The sequence below is a fragment of the Mya arenaria genome, chromosome 3, assembly GCF_026914265.1.
Source record: "Mya arenaria isolate MELC-2E11 chromosome 3, ASM2691426v1".
Classification (NCBI taxonomy): Eukaryota; Metazoa; Mollusca; class Bivalvia; order Myida; family Myidae; genus Mya; species Mya arenaria.
This window is the reverse complement of record NC_069124.1, coordinates 80,002,149-80,026,565: the sequence shown is the minus strand read 5'-3', so window position 1 is coordinate 80,026,565 and position 24,417 is coordinate 80,002,149. Positions and strand designations below refer to the sequence as shown.

The 24,417-nt window shown below is 35.6% G+C and overlaps 1 protein-coding gene across 1 annotated transcript; it reads right to left on the bottom strand.

Annotated features, from left to right (window-relative positions):
• Nucleotides 1-4,305: 4,305 nt before the first annotated feature.
• LOC128225654 (stomatin-like protein 2, mitochondrial) lies at nt 4,306-24,211 on the bottom strand. The gene is made up of 11 exons (XM_052935566.1): nt 24,107-24,211; nt 16,622-16,759; nt 16,183-16,282; nt 13,386-13,444; nt 12,955-13,087; nt 8,644-8,700; nt 8,200-8,292; nt 7,771-7,869; nt 6,727-6,806; nt 6,235-6,363; nt 4,306-4,947 (listed from the first exon to the last, which is right to left on the bottom strand). Exons 1-11 carry the CDS (start codon nt 24,143-24,145, stop codon nt 4,768-4,770), a joined length of 1,107 nt encoding a protein of 368 aa, XP_052791526.1. The 5' UTR covers nt 24,146-24,211; the 3' UTR covers nt 4,306-4,767.
• Between the last annotated feature and the right edge of the window lie 206 nt (nt 24,212-24,417).

Here is a 24,417-nt window from a genome sequence, read left to right as displayed (position 1 = left end):
GCGTCTTTATTGATTAAAATCGTGAATACAATTAATCGCGATCGGAAATTGATTCTGTTTATCATACAGCGTATACAGGAATACAGAGAAAATACATATCCAGCAGTATTCACAAGTGTTTTCTCGAATCTTTGTTGTGTTTCCGGTTATGATGTAATTAAATATAATGTTGCTCTAGGTTGTTGCATTTTATGACATAAAACTGCATGGGTGGCGAGAGAAATGGCCTAAAGTGACTCGCTCATGTTTTTGGACTAAAACATGACTAGTTTTCCCGGTATTAAATGCATTTGAAAACACTTTAACTTTATTTTACTCTATGATAACGAACTTGCAGAAAAAATGCAGTTGCAGCATAAAAAAGAATTTTCGTTTAGTGCAGTTCGAATCAACGGGGGTAAAGTCAAGAAAAAAATAAAAAACAGCCGACTCGTCCACACGGTCACCGGGACTTTAACGAAAGTGGTGAATATGTTGACCTTTTAAGGATGCACTGATAACATCACGTAATAATGTCAATCAACCAATCACGCAACACAACAGCCGTAATTAATTTTCAATGGCGTTATAAATCCTAAAGAAAATTGTGGTCTTCAAAGACAACATTTGAGCAACTAACAAGATTTGCTAAAGGGTTCCAGCTTTTGGTATTTTTGTTTAAACACTCTTTATGATTTCACTTTATTTTGTATTTAAAAAAGTGCATTTTACAAACCATGAGCGAGTCACTTAACGGGAGGAACTATTGAGTCGGTTTGTTTAAGTGAATCAAACATAAAAACATAATGTCTTTTTAGTTATCATAAGACAGAGTGATTTTGGTAGACCATCATTTTCGTTTACAGTGAATTGGCACCACAGAGGCGTTATTTGCTACCCTTCAAAAATTGATAAAAATAAGTTTTTTTCGTTCGCCCTAAAAAAACGAGTGTGGTTAGATGTCCTTCGAAAACATAAATTCGCCTTGCAAACGTATATTGTCTTCTTTTTTTAAATAACCAGATGCATATATCAGTTTAATTTTGTTTTCGCAAGTTATACAATATGCTTGGTCATGGGTTATTAAGATAATTCGGAACTCCTCGCCCATTTTTATCGAAAACAACGAAACAACGATTTATGTTTTCGATAAAATTGGCCGAGGAGCTCCGAATGTATTAAGAATTGCCGCCATCCACGAACGTCATTTTGTGGTCTACTTATGATTATACATATATGTAGAAGAAATAAGATAATTAAAAGGACAACCGATATGCAAAAACCAATGTTTGCTCTTCAATGTTTAATCTTCGCATCTGAACCGAAGTGTACATCCTGAATCACTTATAAGGGCAACGATTACCATTAACTTCAGTTTTTAAGCTATGGAAAGTGTACTCAAGACATTGGCTTGTCTTCACATTTGTGTTTTTCTGTTGTTTGTGCGACTATGTTACTCAGTCAATTACGGAGGTACTGTAATCATGTGCAGCAATACAAGAGTTGTCGTCTCCTCGAGCATCGTCTTGATGAACAGACACTTTCCCCGTCAGTCTTTGATGACAAACTGCACCTGTAGATTTAGTTCAGGATCCGGGTCACTGAAACTGGTGGCCGGCACACTGGCGAATCTCAACAAGAACGAATCGGCATTCCTCCTTTACCGCAGCGATAGGGGCGCTTTTAGCATTTCATCGTCGGAAAATCTACAACGCATGCCTCATGAATTGTCAGGGGATGTCAGGGTATTCGAGCTAAGAATAGGAAGAGAAGAAACCAACTCAATCATATCCATGTGTTTCATAATCCAAAACAATGCCAGTTCTGACATAAATGTCGATTGTGAAGCCGAATATGAATTCGATGTGACGAGGACGACTACTAATGACCCTTCAACTACAGCACATGCACCCGGAATTGTGGGGGCTGTGGCTAGTGTTACCAGTCCTGAACTTGTGATCATTTTATCATGCACATGCGCTGTATTGCTAGTGATTATTCTTATCACGTCAGTCATTCTCTGCTGCGTGATGCCACAGAAGCAGCGCGCGGCGATCATGCGTATCCGGGATTCCGCGGTGATATCAAGCGACACGTATGTGCAAGGTACCGATTTCGTGCGACCGGAAAGTCGTATTTACAGCAACACGGGGGCGGCAGCGAATGCGGGCGGTGGACAGGTGGAGCTGCTGGCGGTTCCGGCACCGGCACAACACTTCCCGGATAGATCCTCTTCGTTTTACCAAAATGTCGCCCCAAATGTTTAATAACGGACATATCAAATTGAGTTAAAATTAAGACATGCGAAAGACAGAAAATTCAATTTAAGTATAACACTGGCGCTAATTCCCAAATGAGCTGATTTCAGGTACCAACAACATTCTTCAAGATGTACAAACACTGCGTCGAGACTAACGTCAGCTGACCAGACAAATGTAACGCTCCAGTCACGTTAATGACGCCAAAAGAAATGTTTGTATTGTTAATCGAACTATGAATTGCATTAAATATATATATATATATTAGGTATTCACGTTAATAATTATTGAATCATGAACTCTAATGTCACGGAAAATAGTGTTATTGTTATAAGTTTTGATTCACAATATTAAGACCATATACATTCATGTTTCGAATATGTTGAAAAAATCCTGGCTTTCTGGAAAATTTCAAGACATATTGAATGTTGAAATTCAAAGGGGTCGTTAAGTGTTTTAAATTGGGTATTTTAACACCAGTTCATATATAAAAAAAGAGTATTTGTTGCCAAAGCTCTTATTCCAGATGTTGTATCCGAGCACCGAACTAATGAAAGAAGTTGAAAAAATACGAACGTCATTATTTCTTAGGGTTCTTTCTCGGCATCCAATTTGGTTGTTTTTATTGGAAACATAAAAATCACGACCATTCTAATCTTGGATAAATTCCCTTTCTAAACATACACTTTCATTCATGAAATGTTGTTGAATTGGTTGCGAATGATACTTTGATCTTTTGTTGGTGTGTATTTGTGTTACATCTTTATTTTATGACATTAAACGTTAACTGATATGACGTACTTCTCGATGAGACGTACACCTTTATGCTGATTTCCATGAAATAACTTTTTTTTTCTAAAACTACAGAAATGGTTAGAAAAAATACATCGAGCGTGTATAGGGATTGTCCACCTAGCCTGACCTATTGACACGATTTTGACCTTCAGACGCATAGCAACTGTTGACCTTCAGAAGACGCATAGCACTTTTAGTCCGTATAAAAGGATGCCTCTAAATGCTGGTGTTATTTTCGGGAAAATTGTGTTAATAATTGTGTGCGTACTTTAAGTCAATTTATCAAACATGTTTTCTACACACGTTATTCAATTGTTTCCTAATGAGCCCCTCTTGAGACAGTAACCGGTTATTATCTTTAAGGGCGGTCGGAAATGGCCTGTTTGAGGACTTCCTATTCGTCAAGTCAATGTGATTTATGTATCCAAGGTTTTTATTAATTCAAATAATATATAGTTAATACTTATGGGCAATATCTTAGTGTGTGTTTCATACTGGCTGCTGTTGAAGTGTCACGTGTTTTATTTAACAGTATGAAGTGCATAGTGACGACCGTGACCATATGTTACATAAAAGCATTAATTCATTTTTATGCGAGTTTTATAGCTTATTTTTAAGATAATAACGTTCACTGTCACATGGTTTTATCAAAAAGACAAGAGCTGTCACATGAATGATGACTGTCCCCGCACGCAGAGTGTACTCACAACTTAAGTTTATTAATTTTAACAAGATCTATATTGAACTTAAGTCATAAAATAAAAATCTGTGGAATATATAATATTTTTTGAGCCGTCCCGTCTCCCCCACAACAGAAGACCAAACTCTCGCGTAATATCGTGCCAACGAAAGTGATTAATATAATCTTGTAATATCTGGTATCACAATCGTTGTAAAATAAATAAGTTTTAAGTCCCATAGAGGTCATCCAAAGTGCATATATAATATGTACCCTATGACATGTAGATTGTATCTTATGACAACATCAAAGATTCTAATTCTTATTAGCAAAGGTTAAGGTCACCGAAAGAAATAATTTTGCATTGCTTCTCATCTGATCACTTTACCAAACTAATAATTATGTGAGCAAATCTATTTAAAACAGCGACTTAATTAATATAATTCTGTGAGCAGATCTCTTAAAACTGAAATTTAATTAATATTACCTGGGACCAAAAACAATCCTACTCCCAGATATTATACTGTGAGCAAATCTTTTCAAAATAGCCAGTAAATTAATACAATTCAGCGAGCAAATCTCTAAAACTACAGATCATTCAATACAAATTTTATTCAACTCTCTTATAAAATGCTGTTATTAGCTTAACACTCTCTTATAAAATACTGTTATTAGCTTAACGGTCATTGGACACTCCCAAGTTATTATATAATAGGTATAACAACAAAGGACCATGATTATGCAGCTTTGCATTTCATAACCTAGGGCTGACTTACATTTGTATATCTTAAATATTTTATTTCGCCCTTGTTTAGTAGATGCAACTATGCCATTGGTTGACATTCATTTTGCATCAAAATAAAATAAATGCAATAGTTGAACTTAAACCATAATTGTTCATGTATAAAAACAATGCAGTGAAATATACCTAATTTGCATTATAATTTCCTGATTTAACAAAGTGACCATCTTAACATAACTTCATGATGTCGGCATTCTCTCTCACCAGCCCAGACTCTCAATGTGCACAGCACAGCACAGCACAGTTTTCAAAAATTACTCAGAGAACCCTGGTCTTTTATCCTGTTTGAATATAGTTTCATCAAGTTCTGGATTGTCCAAGGATGTGTCTGACACAATTTTATTAAGTTCTTCTTTCACAAATGTATCTACATCCGACTCATTCATATTCTCCACATTTGGGCTGTCTGACAACTTCTTGTATATAGTCATTGCCTGAAAACAAGAAAAACACATTTTATATAATTAGTAGTGAACAGTACAACATATACTGGGCAAAAAATCTTGCATCATGGTATACATGTATAACTGAAATATATGTTTCGATTTTTTAAGGCCTATATTTTTCTTGAAATATTTCTAATGAAAGATGACTCTTACTACCAAGACAATCTGCTACCAAGCACGTAGGGTTACGACATGAACAGTCACAAAATAACCCATTTAGTGTTAATTTTCAAAACAACAGTCAAATTCCAAGTACACGTTTATCAAAGTTATGATATAAAGGTCCTTTTTAATGGTTTAACAAAAACAATAACACAACATTAAGACTGACAGGGCACCATCCTAAGTTAGCATTATGTCAATGAAGAAACATAGCCTTACACAATTAGGGTTATAATATTTAATGATGGTTTAAGCAGACTCTGTGCATTGATACATAGCCATGTCCATACAAAATGCATACAAATCTTAATGGTTTCTCGGCTCTTAATCATTTGAATCCTGCATGAAACGACAAAGAGCCAGCTTCTAGTGTCCTGTTGGCTGACTACTATTCAAAATGGAAGCTGTCAGTTGGGTTACTGGCCATGACTAACAGAAATATGTCTTCTTTAAGCTTTTTGATGGAAGTGGATCTTGAACCATACATATATGTCCACTTTATCTTTTTTTTAAACCGAACAATAAGCTTCGTTCGGTTGCTTGTAAATCATAACCTTTCAACAAACTTTGCATTCGTCAAACCGATTTCTTGCAAATGGTTTGATTCAATATTTACATGATCAAATCTAAATCAGATGTTATCTCAAAATAACCTCACAACCATAGTTGGCTTTGCCGATTAATTTGGAACAATGTAAATTTGGAGACTTTTGACAACATTCCCTTACTCTTATGTTTTTGACACCGTAAATGATTAATGAATAGAATGTCACTAACTTATTGGAGTAGATATGACTATAATTTTTCCAAAAAAGTATAGCACTTTTGACCAATAATTAGAAAAACTGTAATATCAAAACTTAACAAATTGTCGCATAACTTTATATGATAATTATATATACTTTATATCAAGAATGCATCACTTAAAATGTATGAAATTATGCATCTGAACCGGAGTCATTCTCAATTTCACCCCTATGGCATTCAACCTTTATATAACTATTTCCAGAATACAGAACAGATTAAATAAGTCAATGAAGACTACAATACAATTTCAAAATCATTTTATAATTAAGGCCTTTATATTGAAACTATGTTTTTGGATTTTATTACCTGAGTCACCATGCTGCTGACATCCCCAGTATTAGCAGGGAGGAGAACAGTGTTTGTGGTCTTTGCTAGATTACTAAATGCTTCCACATAGGACTCTGCCACCCTCATAGACACAGCATTCATACCGTTCTGAAACAACAGTAAGAATATGTGTTGTTATATTATTATTTTGATTTAGGATACTATTTGTAAAATTATATTTCATATCCTTAATATGTTGATAACATGAAATTTACATTCACCTTGATGCAAATAAAAGTTATTGTTATTAAAAAAAATTGAAATGATGATTATAATGTAAACGCATCTATTAAAGTACATTATATCTTTGAGAACAATTTTTTTTTTTGAGGAATAACCTCTTTTTCAACTTTATTTTATTCCTTTGTATGTACCAGTTTGTAGACTATAAGATGAAATTATATGAAATGGTACGTAATACATAACTCCATCATTTGCTCATAAACTGTGAAGAGAGAAAAGCAAACCCACATTTCTGGACAGTGCCTTAGCTACAAGGGCAACGGAGAGGGAGTTTGCCCGTGCCTTCGCAATCGTTGCCTCTGCCTCTCCTGCAAGCAGACACATCATAACCATAGATCACACTCTTAAATGATCACCATAGATCACACTCTAAAATGATCACCATAGATCACACTCTAAAATGATCACCATAGATCACGCTCTTAAATGATCACCATAGATCACACTCTAAAATAATCACCATAGATCACGCTCTTAAATGATCACCAAAGATCACGCTCTTAAATGATCACCAAAGATCACACCCTTAAATGATCACCATAAATCACACCTTAAATGATCACCATAGATCACACTCTAAAATGATCACCATAAATCACAATCTTAAATGATCACCATAGATCACACTCTTAAATGATCACCATAGATCACACTCTTAAATGATCACCATAGATCACAATCTTTTATGATCACCATAGATCACACTCTAAAATAATCACCATAGATCACACTCTAAAATGATCACCATAGATCACACCCTTAAATGATTACCATAGATCACACGTTTTAATGATCACCATAGATCACACTCTTAAAAGAAGACTTCAGAATTTGAATTAATAAATAATGTTTACTATTTGTAGCCTTCTAAATACAAATATACAAAAGACCAGTGGTTAATTCATATGTCTAAATTCACACTTCACAAGTTCATACTTCACTATTTTACAATTTTCTTCAACAAAATGTGGTTAAGTAAGAAACACTTAAAGTGTGAAATCATGACTTTTCCAAGATAACCTGTGAAATTGTAAATAAATGTGAATTAGAAATATCAGTCACTATCTGTCTTTTGTACATATATGAGCAAAGCAGGTTTTAAATGTCATCATACATGTACACATCAACTTTTTCGCAAGCATTTTTAATTGCCATTTAAATAGTAAATCATTTTTTCTCATTTTTTTTGGTTGAATACTGTGGTGAGTGGAAGGTGAATAGTGAGTCCAATGATTCTTAAGAGTTTTGTATGTAGTACAATAATGTACCCACCGAAGGCTTCATTCACTTGTTCTGTTCTGTTGGCCTCCGAGTTCAGAACTCTGGCCCTTTTCTTGCCTTCTGCCACATTTATATCAGCTTCTCTGACACCTGAAAACAGCATCATTTGATAATCTTTTTAAAATCACCACTTTTGACTGTGCTGTATTGTTTACATAAACCTTTTTCAGCAGTGACTATTAAAGTTCATATTGCATAAGGCAGCAACAAAACAACAAATAATAAGTGTTCACTTGCAGAGAATATGATTGAAATGATAATATCTCATCATTTAATATTTTCATTTTTTTTAAACAATCATAAGCATGCAAGAAGATAAACATATCCATTATTTTCTTGAATTTGTACCCTCACATTCAAAGTTTATGAATTTGGACGCCTGAATGGAAGATTAGCTGAGATAAGAATAAGTGTGTTTACCCTCAGACTGGAGGATGGCAGCGCGTTTCTTCCTCTCTGCCTCCACCTGCATCTGCATGGCCTCCCGTACAGCCTTCGGCAGGTCAATGTTTCCTGGTTGATAAGCACATGCCACAGTGAGATCAACCTTGTCAAACAGGCCAATGTATTTAAAGTTCAACATGTTTGCTTTCTATTTTTCTTTACTAAGTGGTTAAGCATAAGAGTATCTAATAAAAATGCATCTGTCCTGACAAAGATATATAAAGAAAAATTTTAATGACACTAATGTTCAGGATGAGCTTAAACACTTTGCACTTAGCAAACACAGTTTTTTACTTAAACCTTCCAAGCAATACATGAAGCCAAAAATGCCAGGAGAAACTAAAAGTCTCATAAATTTCCTAATCTAGAATCAGAATGTTATTATTAAAATAAGAAAATTATGCTAGAAGGAGCAATTACTGATTTCATATCTCAGACAGTCGATTCCCCACGCCTCTGCCGCCACATTGATGGATTCTGGAAGTAAACAAGCTGTTATAGCAAACACATTTCCTCAGGGCCTGAACGATGATGCACTAATCAAGAAACATGTTTTCCTACATTTATGAGCTAGACAGGAAATTTCATCAAAACCCTTAATTTATAATTGGAAGATAATTGAGCTATTGATATTTTGACAGACACACAAACTCAACTGTAAATGAGCATACTTTTGATTTGTATATAATATATTTAATATATAAATACACAATAATATATATGATAACAAGACACCAATGCAGCAATGCCACATTAAAGAGGGATTTTGTATTTAACGATGCAATTTTGCAAACCTAAGATTTGAGCTAGTGACCTAGTTTTTTAACCAAGCAGACCGATACTTATACTTATATATATAGATATGTTGTTACAAATAACCTGATCAAATTTCATTAAAAAACAGAAACTATTCCATTTGTGTGAGGAAAAAATGAACATTTTATAATTACATCAGCTTTTTCTAAAAGATAAGTCCCAGAGACCTAGTTTCTGACTCAGATTTCATGCACACAAACATTTTTAAAGTTAATTTAATTTAAATCTAGAACAGGAAAAATTGTTTCCGAACATTTTACCATATGACTCATTTTACCATATGACTAAGTTTTTCCCCAAAGATGAATCATATTCACAATAGCCTAAAATATTATGCAGACTTATTTTATGAACAAGTTTATGAAGATTTGATAAAAACTTTTAAATTGATGGCATGGGAAAAATAAGATTTTACTTAGAAACCTAGTTTTGAACTCAGGTTACCAATATTGTTCAAGACAAGAGGGCCATGATGGCCCTAAATCGCTCACCTGAGTAAAATAGTTTAACCTTTGTAATCAATATAGCTTGATATTTGCTCTCAAAGAATATTGAAAAACATACTGGTCAAACATGTTGCCTGGATAATCACTGACAGGACTTGTCACAGTTGCCTGCACACTGACAGGACTTGTCGCAGTTTCCTGCACACTGACAGGACTTGTCGATTGACTGCACACTGACAAGATTTTGTTCAGTTGCCTGCACACTGACAGGACTTGATGATTGACTGCACACTGACAGAATTCGATTCTCATACCTGCACACTGACAGGACTTTGTTCAGTTGCCTGCACACTGACAGGACTTGATAATTGACTGCACACTGACAGCACTTGGTACAGATAACTGCACACTGACAGGACTTTTTTCAATTGCCTGCACACTGACAGGACTATGTTCAATTGCTTGCACACTGACAGGACTTTGTTCAATTGCCTGCACCCTGACAAAACTATGTTAAATTGCTTGCACACTGAAAGAACTTTTAGTATATATACACAAACAACTGACAGGACTTTGTTCAATTGCCTGCACAATGACAAAACTATGTTAAATTGCTTGCACCCTAAAATAACTTTTAGTATAGATACACAAACAACAAGAACTACATTGGCTCCCAGTGCAATACAGAATTCAGTTTAAAATTTTAACGCCTACCTACAAAGCTTTAAACGGAAAATCACCAGCATAAAGGAAGAAATGTTATGTGTTTACAAACCACGACGGAATCTGCGATCTCAAAACAAAGCACTTAATTTAGTGATACCAAATAGTAAAACTGTAACCTACAGGGACCGACGATTTGAATATGCAGCTCCGAAACTGTGGAACGACCTACCATCCGGTGTGAGAGACTCAACTTCATTGTGTTCTTTCAAACGTGCACTTAAACCACACTATTTCAAACAAGCGTATGAATAGCATTTTTACCAGGAATAATCTGTGACAGTGATTTGTTTGTCATACATTTATTGTTCAAAAGCTGTCTTAGTATTTTAATGATATTGCTTGTAGTTAGCTATCAGATTATATCGTTGTAAAGCGCCTTTGAACGTGTATATGAAAAGGGCGCTATATAAGTTTGGTAGATAATAATAATAATAATAATAATAATAACAAACAGTGCACCATCCAATAAAATAAATTATCTGCCTTAAACTCTATACATCAAAAAGCAATACACAATCTTACTCTATTATTGCTCCTTCCATCTAGAACAACATCACTGTCATTTAAGATAGTTTAATCAAATTTTTCTGTATAAGGCTTATTCACTATCTACACAGAAGATAAGATTTGTAGCTTAGAATAATCTACATGAAGTTTACAATAATATACATGAAGTTCAATGGAAAAGTCTTATTATTAAATTTATCATTAAGTAAAAATGATGATCCTAAAAAAGAACAATAATTACCTTAGAAGTGACTATGTTGAAGACTAAATAAAATTTAAAATATATTCCATTGATACTAAAAATAGAAAGTAGTGGGATCTCCAACAAAAAGGGAGACCATATAGCAAGTCTTGCTGCCCTTGTTTCAAGGGTAAACTTTAGGTTACACACCACCATTGTCATTTCCTCTATAATTCAATGTAAAATGATTATTTTTAGACAACATTTAAAGGCATTTCAAGCAAATGCAGATAATGATAAACATATATATTCTTAAAGTACAAGCTTTAAATTACCCTTTTAGCCAATAAAAAAGGGGGGTCAAGTTATTCCTAAGAAAAATCTCCACTTGAAAAACAAACTCTAAAAATTGCACAGTCCGCCATGACAGTTCTTCCAAAATGACCTTTCAACTAAAGGGCAGCAGTTTATGCTTAAATCTCTATTCTAAATGATAAATCAAGCAATAATAGATACTCAAGGTATAAACGGTTCAGGAACTAGACATCATGACCAACCTCACTTCAAAGTTTGGTGAACCTAGATCAAAGCATTCTCCTGATATTGCACGGAAATATTTTTTTACATTAGAGGTCACAGCGACGTTGACCTTTGACCTTGTGACCCCCCAAAATATAGTTTTCTAAACCTCATGATCAACCTCCCTACCAAGTTTGGTGAACCTAGGTCAAACCATTCTCAAGATATTGAGCGGAAATGTTTTTTACATTGGGGGTCGCCGCGACCTTGACCTTTGACCTAGTGACCCCAAAAACAATAGGGATCTTCTACACCTCATGACCAACCTCCCTACCAAGTTTGGTGAACCTAGGTCAAACCGTTCTCAAGATTTTGAGCAGAAATGTTTTTTATATTGGGGGTCGCCGCGACCTTGACCTTTGACCTAGTGACCCCAAAAACAATAGGGATCCTCTACACCTCACGACCAACCTCCCTACCAAGTTTGGTGATCCTAGGTCATGCGGTTTTCCAGTTATCGATCGGAAACGAAGTGTGACGTACGGACGGACTGACGGACTACCGGACTGACGGACAGGGCAAAAACAATATGTCTCCCCCAGAGAGGGGGAGACATAATAATGATATTTTTGATTTACAGTGTATTGAGCATGTGAAAACATGTCTATCAGTCATAAAAACATTATTTTTTTATTGAGAATTTTCCACACAACGGAAGTACATATGACACAATGGTGATGTCATACCTTTACATAACTATCAAATTTTAACAAAATGTAATTATAATGAACTTGTAACCCACTGGGTGAGGCCAATTTTACTTCAGGGGCATAATTTGAATAAACATGGTAGATAACCAATAGACAATGTTACACACCAAATATTTAAGCTCTAGGCCTTATAGTATTTGCAAAAAAAAGTTTTGTAATCTTTCCTTTAGGTTGCCATGGCAACCACAGTTCTGTATGGAATTCAATTATTTTAACAATTTTGAAAATGCACCAACCAAGGATCATTCCTATGAAGTTTCATTAAAATTGTCCAAGGGGTTTAGGAGAAGATGATGATTATAACCAAATTGTTGACATTTTCCTTGAGGTTGCCATGTTCTGCATGGAATTAAATTCTTTGAACAATTTTGAAAAAGCACCAACCAAGGATCATTCCTATGAAGTTTCATTAAAATTGTCCAAGGGGTTAAGGAGAAGATGATGATTATAACCAATTGTTGACATTTTCCTTTAGGTTGCCACGGCAACCAGAGTTCTGCATGGAATTCATTTCTTTGAACAATTTTGAAAAAGCACCAACCAAGGATCATTCCTATGAAGTTTCATCAAAATTGTCCAAGCGGTTATAACCAATTGTTGACGACGGACGACAGACGCCGGACATAGACGGATCACAATAGCTCACCTTGAGCACTTTGTGCTCAGGTGAGCTAATAAAAACACATGGAATAAAAACTTAAACGCAAAATTGTTAACAAACGCATATACAAATTATTGCAAAAGAAAAAAAGAAAGGTTTACATACTGACAATCAGTACATTGAGCGTCTCACGTTCCTTAAACACGCCGTCCAAGTTGATTTTGCCGATCTCAGACCTCATCGTTGTCTGTGCCAGCTGAGTGACTGCAAACTCTGGGTCCGATACACCATAGCTCGCCTGAACATTTCAAAATGGTATGTAAACAACTAACAAGACTTAAAAATGTACTCTTAAAAATTTCAATTTTGAATGTATACTGTCAATTATAAAAAATATATATTCACTTAGAGAGAGATTACCTAATTTTCTTAATGCCTGAGCAACTATTAAATGAAAGAAACAGAAATAATCTCTCCATTACAATCTTTGATGTTCTGTAATTTTATAAAAATGCTGCTGTACGATGTATCACATTTAGGAATACTTAAGAAATCTACTTTATATGTTTTATAAACAAGATAAATTAAGTCATAACCTTGTACGGATCTCTGACTCTGACATACAAGACCCCATCAATTTTTAATGTGACATTGTCTGAAAGCAAAAATAATTATCCATTAGCATTGACTAAAATATAAAAGAATTCATTAGGAAAAAGAAAGATAAATGACAATGACTATAATGGACATGTTATTATAATTATGTCTAACTCATCAAGGATGTTTGAAGGTACTGAAACTGAAGGTTCATGCCCAGCGGTTCAAGAGAAACCCCTCCACTATTTTCCATCGAAAACAACCTCGGATATAAATCATTAAAATGGGAAGGTATTTTATTAGCTGGTGCAAATATTTTAGTTAGTTTAAACTCCTTCCAGGGAAAGAGAAGTTATGGAGCAACCTTTGGACAATTGACAATGATTCTACTGGATTCCATAAGAGGTAGCTAACATTTATGACATGTAAAACAGGCATAATTCTGGTGTTATTTAGCCAATTTACAACATGAGAAAGATATTTCGCACACTGACATGTAAGTCATCATCTACACAAGTAAAAAAACAACTGTATTTTACTGTTAAAGGGGCATTAATTGACTGTTACAAGGCAGTTTCATCATAATTGGTTACTATGTTTTTAAGATATTGTCTACAAAAGTAATAGACCAAATGTAATTTACTGTAAAAGGGGCATAATACTTGTGTATCGGTCACAAACTTGGACGATATTTTTCATCGTTGTTATGATCTTATTGAAATGTTTTCAACAATATGCAATGTTAGAGATACAAAATATAGTAATTTACTCAGTGGTTATTTCAATTCAATTATTTTCCCAATTATTATTGAATAAAACTGTTACCACCAGTCACCAATTAAGTGTATCGGTACAATGCCTTTTAACTCAAAACAGTGACCTAAAAGCAATCTGGCTAGATGTTGTTAACATTTAAACCAAATTGATTTGTTTTACATCCTTTTTGCTGTTTGTAGAGTTATGGAACTGACATGAAAAAAGCTATCTAACCTTTACCCAAAAAGTATGAGCTTGACCTGTAAGCTGTATGAAGCTGGAACATAGAGCATACATATCTGTTGTTAAGGGGAACATTTGTGCCAAGTAAGTTCTAAACCTTTCAAGAGTTTGAGCCAAGTTTGACTTTAAAGCAACAAGGCTAGATAAATCTTTTAATAAAGTTTATCATTTGTGCAAGTTATTTTTATATAAAACAGATAAAGAGATATGGATAATCTTAGAGTGGTTATCTGACCTTTGACCCCTAAGTTTGGCTGTATATTTTAAGTAATTGTCTGTAACATACACTCCACACTTTTACTGAATCATGCTTTCTGCACACCAGCAGATGTGGTGGATTATTGTGTTCATTTATTTACAACAAATCTTTGCAGGAGTTGAAGAGTTATGAGCAGACATGGGAAATGGATATCTGACCACTGACTCCTTACATTAACCTAGACCTTGGAGTGATGGAAATAAAACAGTTTAAATTAGGGATTCAAACAAATATTTGAATATTAGATGAAACGTTTGGAATTCAAATGTCAAAATCAGTATTCTATTTTTTGTTATTGAATATAAAATATAATTAACCTTTTGCCTATAACTGGGTAATTGTGTATCAAGTTTATTTGTCTTGTTTTTACAACGATTGGCCTCTAATGTCAGAGGCGTGAACCTCATGTCAATACACTATACGCATGATATGGGACATTTTGTTGGGAACTATAAACAGTCCCCATAATTTAATAAAAACTTGCCTTTAGACAAGTGACATCAAACAAATCTCAATTATTTTCGGTACATTTAAATGCCCTTGCCAATTAAAAATTTAAGCGATCTGTCTTCACACCATGTGTTGTCTTGACTGCCGATTAAGCAATATTGCTCAAATCGCCGTGACGATATAAATGGCATGTGCTAGTTATGTGTGTTAACTGTTTTCCATGTTTTGATATAATGTTTGTGCATTGAAATGTAACTGAATAGTATAGCCTTTAAGGATATAATTCCTGTAATTTTGTACTATAGATGAGTCAAATTCCACGTTTGTTTTCGTTTTATTATTTTTCTAGTTCCCAAGTTGGTTTTGTGATAGTTATATTTGGAAAAGGACAATAAAAAAACAAGGCTTCAAGTCCTAAGGAACATCCCTCTGTTAGCACATAACGTCATTTAACAGAAATTACGATCTTGGATGATCTGAGTTGGCATGGTTAACAAATATGAACGCAGTAGATTAAGAATAATTTGATGTTTTATTTTATTTTTCAAAATATGTTGATTTTTGTTAGGAATTTTTCTGACAATTGAAAATTTCAGAGGCTTATTTGGGAAAAAATCAGTGTAAAAAGGCCTGTGCTTTATTATAGCGAATAATAATAGTTTATACAACGTCAAAATGATTCAATTAAGTAATCAAATATTCCTTAAAAAGAATACTGAATATTCAAATATGAATTTTGCCATTCGTTTGCATCCCTAGTTTAAAGTGTTGAACAATTAGTCAAGTAATTTTGAAATCCTTTCCAGGTGGAGAGATCACAATGAAGACATGCATAGAGGAATTACTTTTGACAAACAAGATTTGACAAACAAGAATCTTATGTCTGCTACCTGAGAACTAGATTTGACCACGTTTTACATACCGAAAATTTGATGCTCGGATAATTTACTTCTCAAATAATTTTGACAAACGTCGCTACTACAGTGGCTTGTTTTAGACATATTTTTTTTTATAAAGTTTGACCACACCTTATTTGGGTTGACCAGTGAAAAGTGCATGAGTATAGGTAGAACTGATTCAGGGCCTACCTGCAGTGATGGCATGCTGTTCCGGAACTTCTATAGCCATCTCTTTGAGGCTATGCACATAGCTGATAGCATCAATAACAGGCACCAACAGGTTAAAGCCCTAAAATACACAGGTTTTTAAGTTAACTATTATTGACAGAATACACCTCATCTTAAGTTATTTACAAATGCCAACAACTGACATCTTCACTGTGGCTCACTATCTTTATATTTTTTTACAGTAAAAGACAATGTTAACAAAAAGAAACCATATCACGAAAAAGAAGGGACACACATTGTAAATAACAACAACCCAACTTTCTCAAAAATACAAAATCATCATACATTAATCATCATACATTTTATTTACTTGTTACCCACGTGATTCTATTAAAAATTCTTACAACAAGGCAAAACATTACTGATGGAAATGTTAAACAGTGAAAGAGAGGCAACTTACAGGGTTCAACACCCTCTTGAACTTGCCAAATCTCTCCACCACCCATGCCTCTTGCTGGGGAACGAAGTGGATCACATGGTTGATGCGCTCAGAGTAGTCCCGGCACTGCTGCAAGCCTAGCGGTGCAAACCTCTGAAGCTTAAACAATTCAACTCATTTTCATCAATAGTTTATGTTAACAGTCATTTTGAACGTTCTCAAGACATGTTTGGGGTTTCCATGGTCTTTCCCCAATGTTTACCATGTGATATTGCAGTGTTTTCTTCAGTCTCCATACAAAATCCGATCAGAGTTCAATCAACCTCTTTTACCATTGTTAATTTGTAAACAGCAGGAAGTTGATTCATAATCAAAATAAAATTTACAAACCTTGAAAAGGCATACATTTCCCATTATTTGATGAGATAATACTCAATCAAAATCATAGAAAATGTAATTATGATTTTCTCAATTATATTATACCAAAGTTCTTTACCTAACGCTTGATTGATATTCATGCAAATGTTGCACAAGTTTCAACTGAGCAGCTATGTATATATACGTGAAAATTATGTTCATATTTGTGTTTCAAGCTTCATAAAATGATGCATAGTTTCAACAATTTGCATGGTGCTTAGCATAGGTCTTTTCCGAGTTACCAGTACAGAGTCCACCAGGTAATGTTTTACAACATAAAATAATATTTGTCCAGGTAAACATGTAAAGAGTATTGAAATAAAATATTAAAAAGTAGAAAATATGCATTTTACACCTTTTCTTTTGTTATGTGTGGTTGATTTTGACTTTCAGACTCAAATGTGATCAAATATTGTTGTCTTGCTAGTTTGTGATGGAATTGAGAAAAAATGAAACTCGTAGCCTGCAGTATTAAACAAGACTTTATGCATGTAGGCATTTGTGAGGTTTAGCAAGTCAGAAAATAACATATTGCAGGTAGTGGTTTGATGGTAGGGGTTTATAGCATTAGATACAGGTACTTTAATAGTATCATTCGTGAATATATTGAAGTCATATAAATGCATTTAATGGCAACATCTCTTGAAATAGCCTGAAGACAAAATAATGTCACTGGTTCCTCCAATTCCCTGTCCTGGACCCTTGTCCTCAGTGTCTGAATCTGAGTGATCAGGGTTGTGCGCTACAGCTTCAAAATGAAATCAATGTCCTTAGAGGAAATAGTGTTGCCCTGGATACTCTTCAGGAGAAGATCCTGGAAGTGGTGATACAAGCGGAGGCTGGGCTGGTAAAATCTATCGCTAATTCAGGTGATAACCAGGGGTCATTTCAACTTTTGACCTATAATCCTGACCTTGACCTTTAAGATAAAGACCTGGGTCTTGTGTTTGACATGCCACCTAATCATATTGAACCCTCATGGCAAGTTTTTTGAAAATTTACCTCCCTGGAGAAACAAATCTATCACTCTGGCACAGCTAGAGGTTCACATGTCTGGTTAAGTGGGCTTAGTTCTTGCTTCCATAACTTTAATATAGATACAGTCCAAACTCGCTATGTCGACTTCGGATATCTCGACTTTCTGGTTATGTCGACTTTTTTCTCCGGTCCCAAATTTATTCCTTCTTATTATATATAAAATAAATCTACTTGTGTCGATGTTTCTATCTCGATTTTTTCGCTATGTCGACCTCCTTTTTCAGCCCCAGCGGTCGAATTTCACACAGTTTCCTTGTTTCTTATGTCGAACTGTAGATTGAGTTGTAGGTGCGAAAATTATCATGAAGGTTTGCGGCATGTCGCTAAATTACCGTGCGTGTCAAAATAACAAACTGCCATAATTGGAGGTTAATTGGTCAAGTGTGAATAATTAAAATTGTTTAATTTTTTTTAATAAAGAGTCTTTTGTTGATCAAGCACAATTTTGGTCGACAATGACATCATCGGAAAATTCGACAACATTGAAAGTTACGTGACGAAGTAATTTCTCTACACTGCATGTACAAAACAGTTGTAACGAATGTACTATTTAAGTTGTTGTCAGATGTGCTGTACCGTTTTGTAACAATATAAAAGTGTATGTGACTATGGTTTTATATCTGATTTGTGTAATCCTTAAACGCGAATTAAATAAATTTGGCACAAATAATTTATTTTTTATCACTTTATTTTTTAAATAATATGTTTGCTGTTTCCCAACCGTAACAAGACCTTCAATTGCAGAAGTCGGATGTCGGATATATATCAAATGCATATGTGTTGGTGTTGGTGATACTTTTTTGGTCATTCGGATGTGTCGAATGTTCGTTATATTGACTTTTTTCCCTAGGTCCCGACAAAGTCGACATAATGAGTTTCGACTGTACTTGTTTTTATGTTCACTTCACATAAAATTTACGGCTTAACCCCAATACTGATGTCAACTGACTACAATGATAGTCATACAATAAGACGAGGCATAAAAAGTAAGGAATTACGACAAATACAACACATCATCATAAATGAAAGGTATTTCAACTAAAAAATAATACCATATTTTCCCGACTATAAGGCGATCTGCTTATAAGACGACCCCCTACTTTGCCCATAAAATCTGATGTTTTTGTCATGACTCGTTTATAAGACAGGGTAGATTTTTAAAGCAAATCCAGCACTTGAAATTCTTCAAGTCTGTGATAATGTTCAAGCTTAACAGTCAAATTTAACTAAATTTGTTCATTTGCTTGGGATTATTGATTTTTATTTTCCGATGGTATGGTATGTTTGAACCAGCCTAGATGCAATTTTGGGATTTAAGTGTGCTCATATGGTGGGGTGGTGTTAGTAGTTTATACTCCGGGTCCCGGCGTGAGCACATTGAAGGGTCCCAGAGTGACAGTTCAACCACCGCACACCTATCCTGGGCGGTGAACCAGTACTAGGTGCCTTCACTTCTGCAAGGAACTGACAACTTCTGTACATGCCAGGGGCAGTGGTACAGTGCGAATGGTCGTAGAAAGGATTTCATAACCAATCACAACAGAAGTGACCTGGTCCGCCTGGGAATCGAACCCGGGTTGTCCGATTAACAGTCCAACGCTCTACTGACTGAGCTAACCGGGCGTATGGTATATGGTATTTGATTGACCTATTTAAATACAAACCATTGCAGTGCATCTTTGATCTTAACACAGCTCTGCTGTGACGTCACAAATTGTACTGTTTGATCTGCAGCCGACAAACAGAACAAATTCCATTACATGTGTTAATGAGTTATATTTTCGCAAGTGTTTGTTTTGATTGCAGTTGATGGGACTTAAATTTTGAGTTATAAATAACCATTGATGATTGCGGATAAATTAATGTAACGATTAATGAAATATGTATTGAAATCTGCTAGTTACATGCATGTGTATGATATATGCAAAGTCTTATAGTAAGGAAAAAGTAAGTTTTATTTACGACATAGAAAAAATAACAATGCATTTTTAACAAGAGATGTTTGTCAAACATTATGCCCCCCCTGAGCGCCATGTTGTCAGAATTATATGGACAATTGAACGAAATATGCATGGACCGAAATGAAAGCTGATTTGTTGCTGTTTTAAGATTATGACCAGTAAAGTGTGAGGATAAAGTGTGTTATGACCGTCATGACCTTTGACTCTATGAACTCAAAATCCAGAGTCATCAGCTGGTCACCAGAAACCTAAATGTCAAGTTTGAGTGCCATGGGTGCAGGCATTGTCAAGTTATCACAAGACAAGTTTTTTTCGTTCAAGGTCACTGTGACCTTGACCTTTGACCCGATGACCCCTTAAATCATAATGGGTCATCTACAAGTCAGATGCAACTCCAACTCAAGTTTGAAGGCCATGGGTACAGGTATTGTTGAGTTATCACTCGGACAACCTTTTACCATTCAAGATCACTGTGACCTTGACCTTTGGCTCTATGAATCCTAAATTCAATAAGGGTGATCTACTGGTCAGGCTTAACATCGATGTCAAGTTTAATGATCATAGGTTCTGGCATTGTTGAGATATCAGTTGACCTTGGCCTGATGACCCCCAAAGTCGATAGGGGTCATCTACTGGGCAGGCCCAACCTTCATGTCAAGTTTGATGACCATAGATCCAAGAATTGTCGAGTTTGCTTTAAAGGTCACTGTGACCTTGACCTTTGACCCCTAAAATCTATAGGGGTCATCTACTGGTCAGGCCCAACCTCCATGTCAAGTTTGAGGGCCATGGGTGCAGGCATTGTTGAGTTATCACTTGGACAACCTTTTATCATTCAAGGTCACTGTGACCTTGACCTTTGGCCCAATGACCCCTTAAATTAATAGAGACAATCTTCTGGCCAGGCTCAACCTCCAAATCAAGTTTGAGGGCCATGGGTGCAGCAATTGTCAAGTTATCACTCGGATAACCTTTTACCATTCCAGGTCACTGTGACCTTGACCTTTGGCCCAATGACCCCTTAAATCAATAGGGACCATCTTCTGGCCAGGCCCAACCTCCAAGTCAAGTTTGAGGGCCATGGGTGCAGGCATTGTCGAGTAATCACTTGGACAACCTTTTACCATTCCAGGTCACTGTGACCTTGACCTTTGGCCAGATGACCCTCAAAAACCATAGGGGTCATCTACTGGTCAGGCCAATTCTCCAAGTCAAGTTTGAGGGCCATAGGTGCAGGCATTGTTGAGTTATCAATCGGACAACCTTTTACCATTCAAGGTCACTGTGACCTTGACCTTTGGCCCAATGACCCCCAAAAACAATAGGGGTCATCTACTGGTCAGGCCCAACCTCCAAGTCAAGTTTGAGGGCCATGGGTGCAGGCATTGTTGAGTTATCACTCGAACAACCTTTTACCATTCAAGGTCACTGTGACATTGACCTTTGACCCATTGAGCCCAAAAAACAATAGGGGTCAGCTACTGGTCAGGCCTAACCTCCAAGTCAAGTTTGAGGGCCATGGGTGCAGGCATTGTCACGTTATCACTCGGACAACCTTTTACCATTCAAGGTAACTGTGACCTTGACCTTTGGCCTGATGAGCCCCCAAAACAATAGGGGTCATCTACTGGTCAGGCCCAACCTCCATGTCAAGTTTGAGGGCCATGGGTGCAGGCATTGTTGAGTTATCACTCGGACAAGCATTAAAATTATTTTACCATTAAAGGTCACTTTGACCTTGACCTTTGACCTGATGACCCCCAAAATCAATAGGGGTCATCTACTGGTCAGGCCCAACCTTCATGTGAAGTTTGATGACCATACGTCCAGGAATTGTTGAGTTATCACTCGGACAAGCTTTGGTCTACCGACGGACCGACCGACTGACATACCGACATGCCTGTGCAAAGCAATATAACCCTCTTCTTCGAAGGGGGGCATAACAAAATAAATTGTCAAATATTTTTATTTTAAAGGTAACAAAATATATATGTCTCCTGTGAAAAACAACGTGTTTGGACCGATAACATGTGTTATATTGAGTGTTCATCGTAGTGAAACAAAGCAAATCTATGGTCGTCTTAATCCGATGGGTATGATCGTGTCACTTTTATTGGGGTGTCATCCACAAACAATAAATCACTCAGTTGAATACCTTATGTTGAATATTCCTGATTATGACTCTATTCTTTATGAAATTCTGATAGACTCGCCTATAAGACGGGCCCCTACTTTAAGGTTCAAAATCAGGACCAAATTTCCCCGTCTTATAGTCGAGAAAATACGGTGACAATGGATTCTTAGTTTAACATTGGTATCACATTGTTTATTTAGTTAAAACCAAATGTAGTTAGGTTGAAATTGATTTGAATAATTTAAAAACAATTAATATATTTCAAATTTGTTATCTGGTACATTTCAAATCATTAAAATAGAAAGATATCGAAGCAGAATAAACTTTACATCTGTGATGTCAAAAGGTCAAGTGGGAATTTTCTGAAGAATCTGGTTATCACTGGATTTAATTTGAACACAACTAAGAACAAATGTTTACAAAATGATTTATTATAAAGGTAAAGATCTATCTATGTATTTAACATATTTGTGTTTTGAAAATGTGTTAGTGAACTTCATTTACCTAATTGGTATATACAATGTATACAATTGAATTTAAAGTGTGTCATAAAAGAGCTTTGGATTTGGCATTTTCTTTAACAAACACCTACCAAAAAGGTAATCAATAATGTGTTAGCAAAAGTTCATTAGCTAATATAAGCTGTGCACTAGGCGTTCTTGACTCTGTGGAATAAATGCATTTTTTGATGGATGATCAAGATTTTTTAACATGAAAATACTAAAGTAAACCTTGGAGGAAAAGTGTGCCTGGTGTGGGGCTCGAACCCACAACCGCCAGAACACTAGCACGGAGCTTTAATAGTCTAAAATAATAGACGTGTTATACGGGATTCTTCCAATCCCTAACGTCTAAACAGGAATGTGCAAAAAACGGGGCTGTTTTAAAAATATTGAAATTGTTTAAAGTGAAGTATTTTATGGTTGAAATTGATCATAAAGAGTTATATTCATATTTTACAATGTAAGTGAAATGTTATTTTGCACTAAACAAGCATTTAATGCATTTAAACAAGTTGTTTACCTTTCCAATAAAACGAAAGTTGACTGACACAGAAAACAATTATGCGAAGGGGAACAACTCGATACAATCGTAATATTTCTGCCTCCTCCGACAAAGCTTCGAGATAGACCTCGTTACACAATCGTAACAACTCGGCCATGTTCCGAGCGATTTAAAACTGTGCCCTGAAGCCTTGCAGGTGCCCGTCATGTATATATCGTTATGTTTTGACAGAATGAAACGAAGAAAAGCCGTCAAACTCATAATTATAAGTTGGATATTTATTTTTTGTGTACGGAACTAATGTAAAATCACATTATCTGGTAATATTTCTTGTTTTTATGATATTTTATAGACGCTATATGCTTTAACCCGGAATCCTGATCGGAACAACTACCCACTTTGGATACAAAACAATTTGTACGTGAAGGATTTGCCATATCAAAAATCTAAAAAAATCCGTCAACGTACAATTATTTGGACTAGGAGCTTTAAATAACAACTGAGCAAACTGGGCGGCTGGTTCTAGCCCACACACACTACACTCCTCCCCCAATTAACCTTTTAGGCCATAGGAGGCACTCCTACCATTTACTGCTGCCACCAGTGAAGTTAAATTTGGAGGAAAAGTGTGTCCAGTGTTGGGCTCGAAACCAACGAATGCCGAAACACTAGCACGGAGCTATAACCAACTGAGCTTACCCAGCGGCTGGTATTAGCCCACACACAATACAATACACCTTCCTATACAGATTTTTCTTGTACAGACTCGTTAAGTCAAACAGATTTACCAGTTAACTGCAATAACATGTCCGATTGCATAATCTTTTGAGTTTGATCACTGGTTCACCTTTCCAACTCAATTTCCTTGTTAAATCACTTATCGCAGTTACAGCAAAATTATTTCATTGCAGTTTATGGATAGTTGTTTTGAATGAATATAATAATACTTACAATTTCTGTCCTGGAACACCTTGACACTGTTCTTAACATGTTTTATTAAAATAAAACTGAAAGTGACCGGTGTCTGATCAATATTACTTAGAAGCTTGAATGAAGTTAGTCAAAACGGTGTTTTTAAAACGGTAAGATTTGGGGTTGGGTATGAAAGACTGGCCGGACCGGACCAATTCCGGACCAACGGAAATTTCCGTAGCGGTCCAGATATCGCAGAAAGTCTTAAGGAATTTGGATTGGGTATAAAAGACTGTCCGGACCGAGACATTTCCAAGTACGCCCGGGTAGCTCAGCTAGATCGGTAGAGC

What these genes read in the sequence shown, in the direction of transcription:
- LOC128225654 (XM_052935566.1), bottom strand. Translation starts at nt 24,145, where the DNA reads ATGTTAAGAACAGTGTCAAGGTGTTCCAGGACAGAAATT. An exon ending in GCTCAATGTACTGATTGTCA is followed by an intron (nt 8,701 to 12,954) that starts GTATGTAAACCT and finishes GTTTACTTCCAG; the next exon opens with AATCCATCAATGTGGCGGCA. An exon ending in CTAAGGCACTGTCCAGAAAT is followed by an intron (nt 6,364 to 6,726) that starts GTGGGTTTGCTT and finishes CTGTTGTTTCAG; the next exon opens with AACGGTATGAATGCTGTGTC.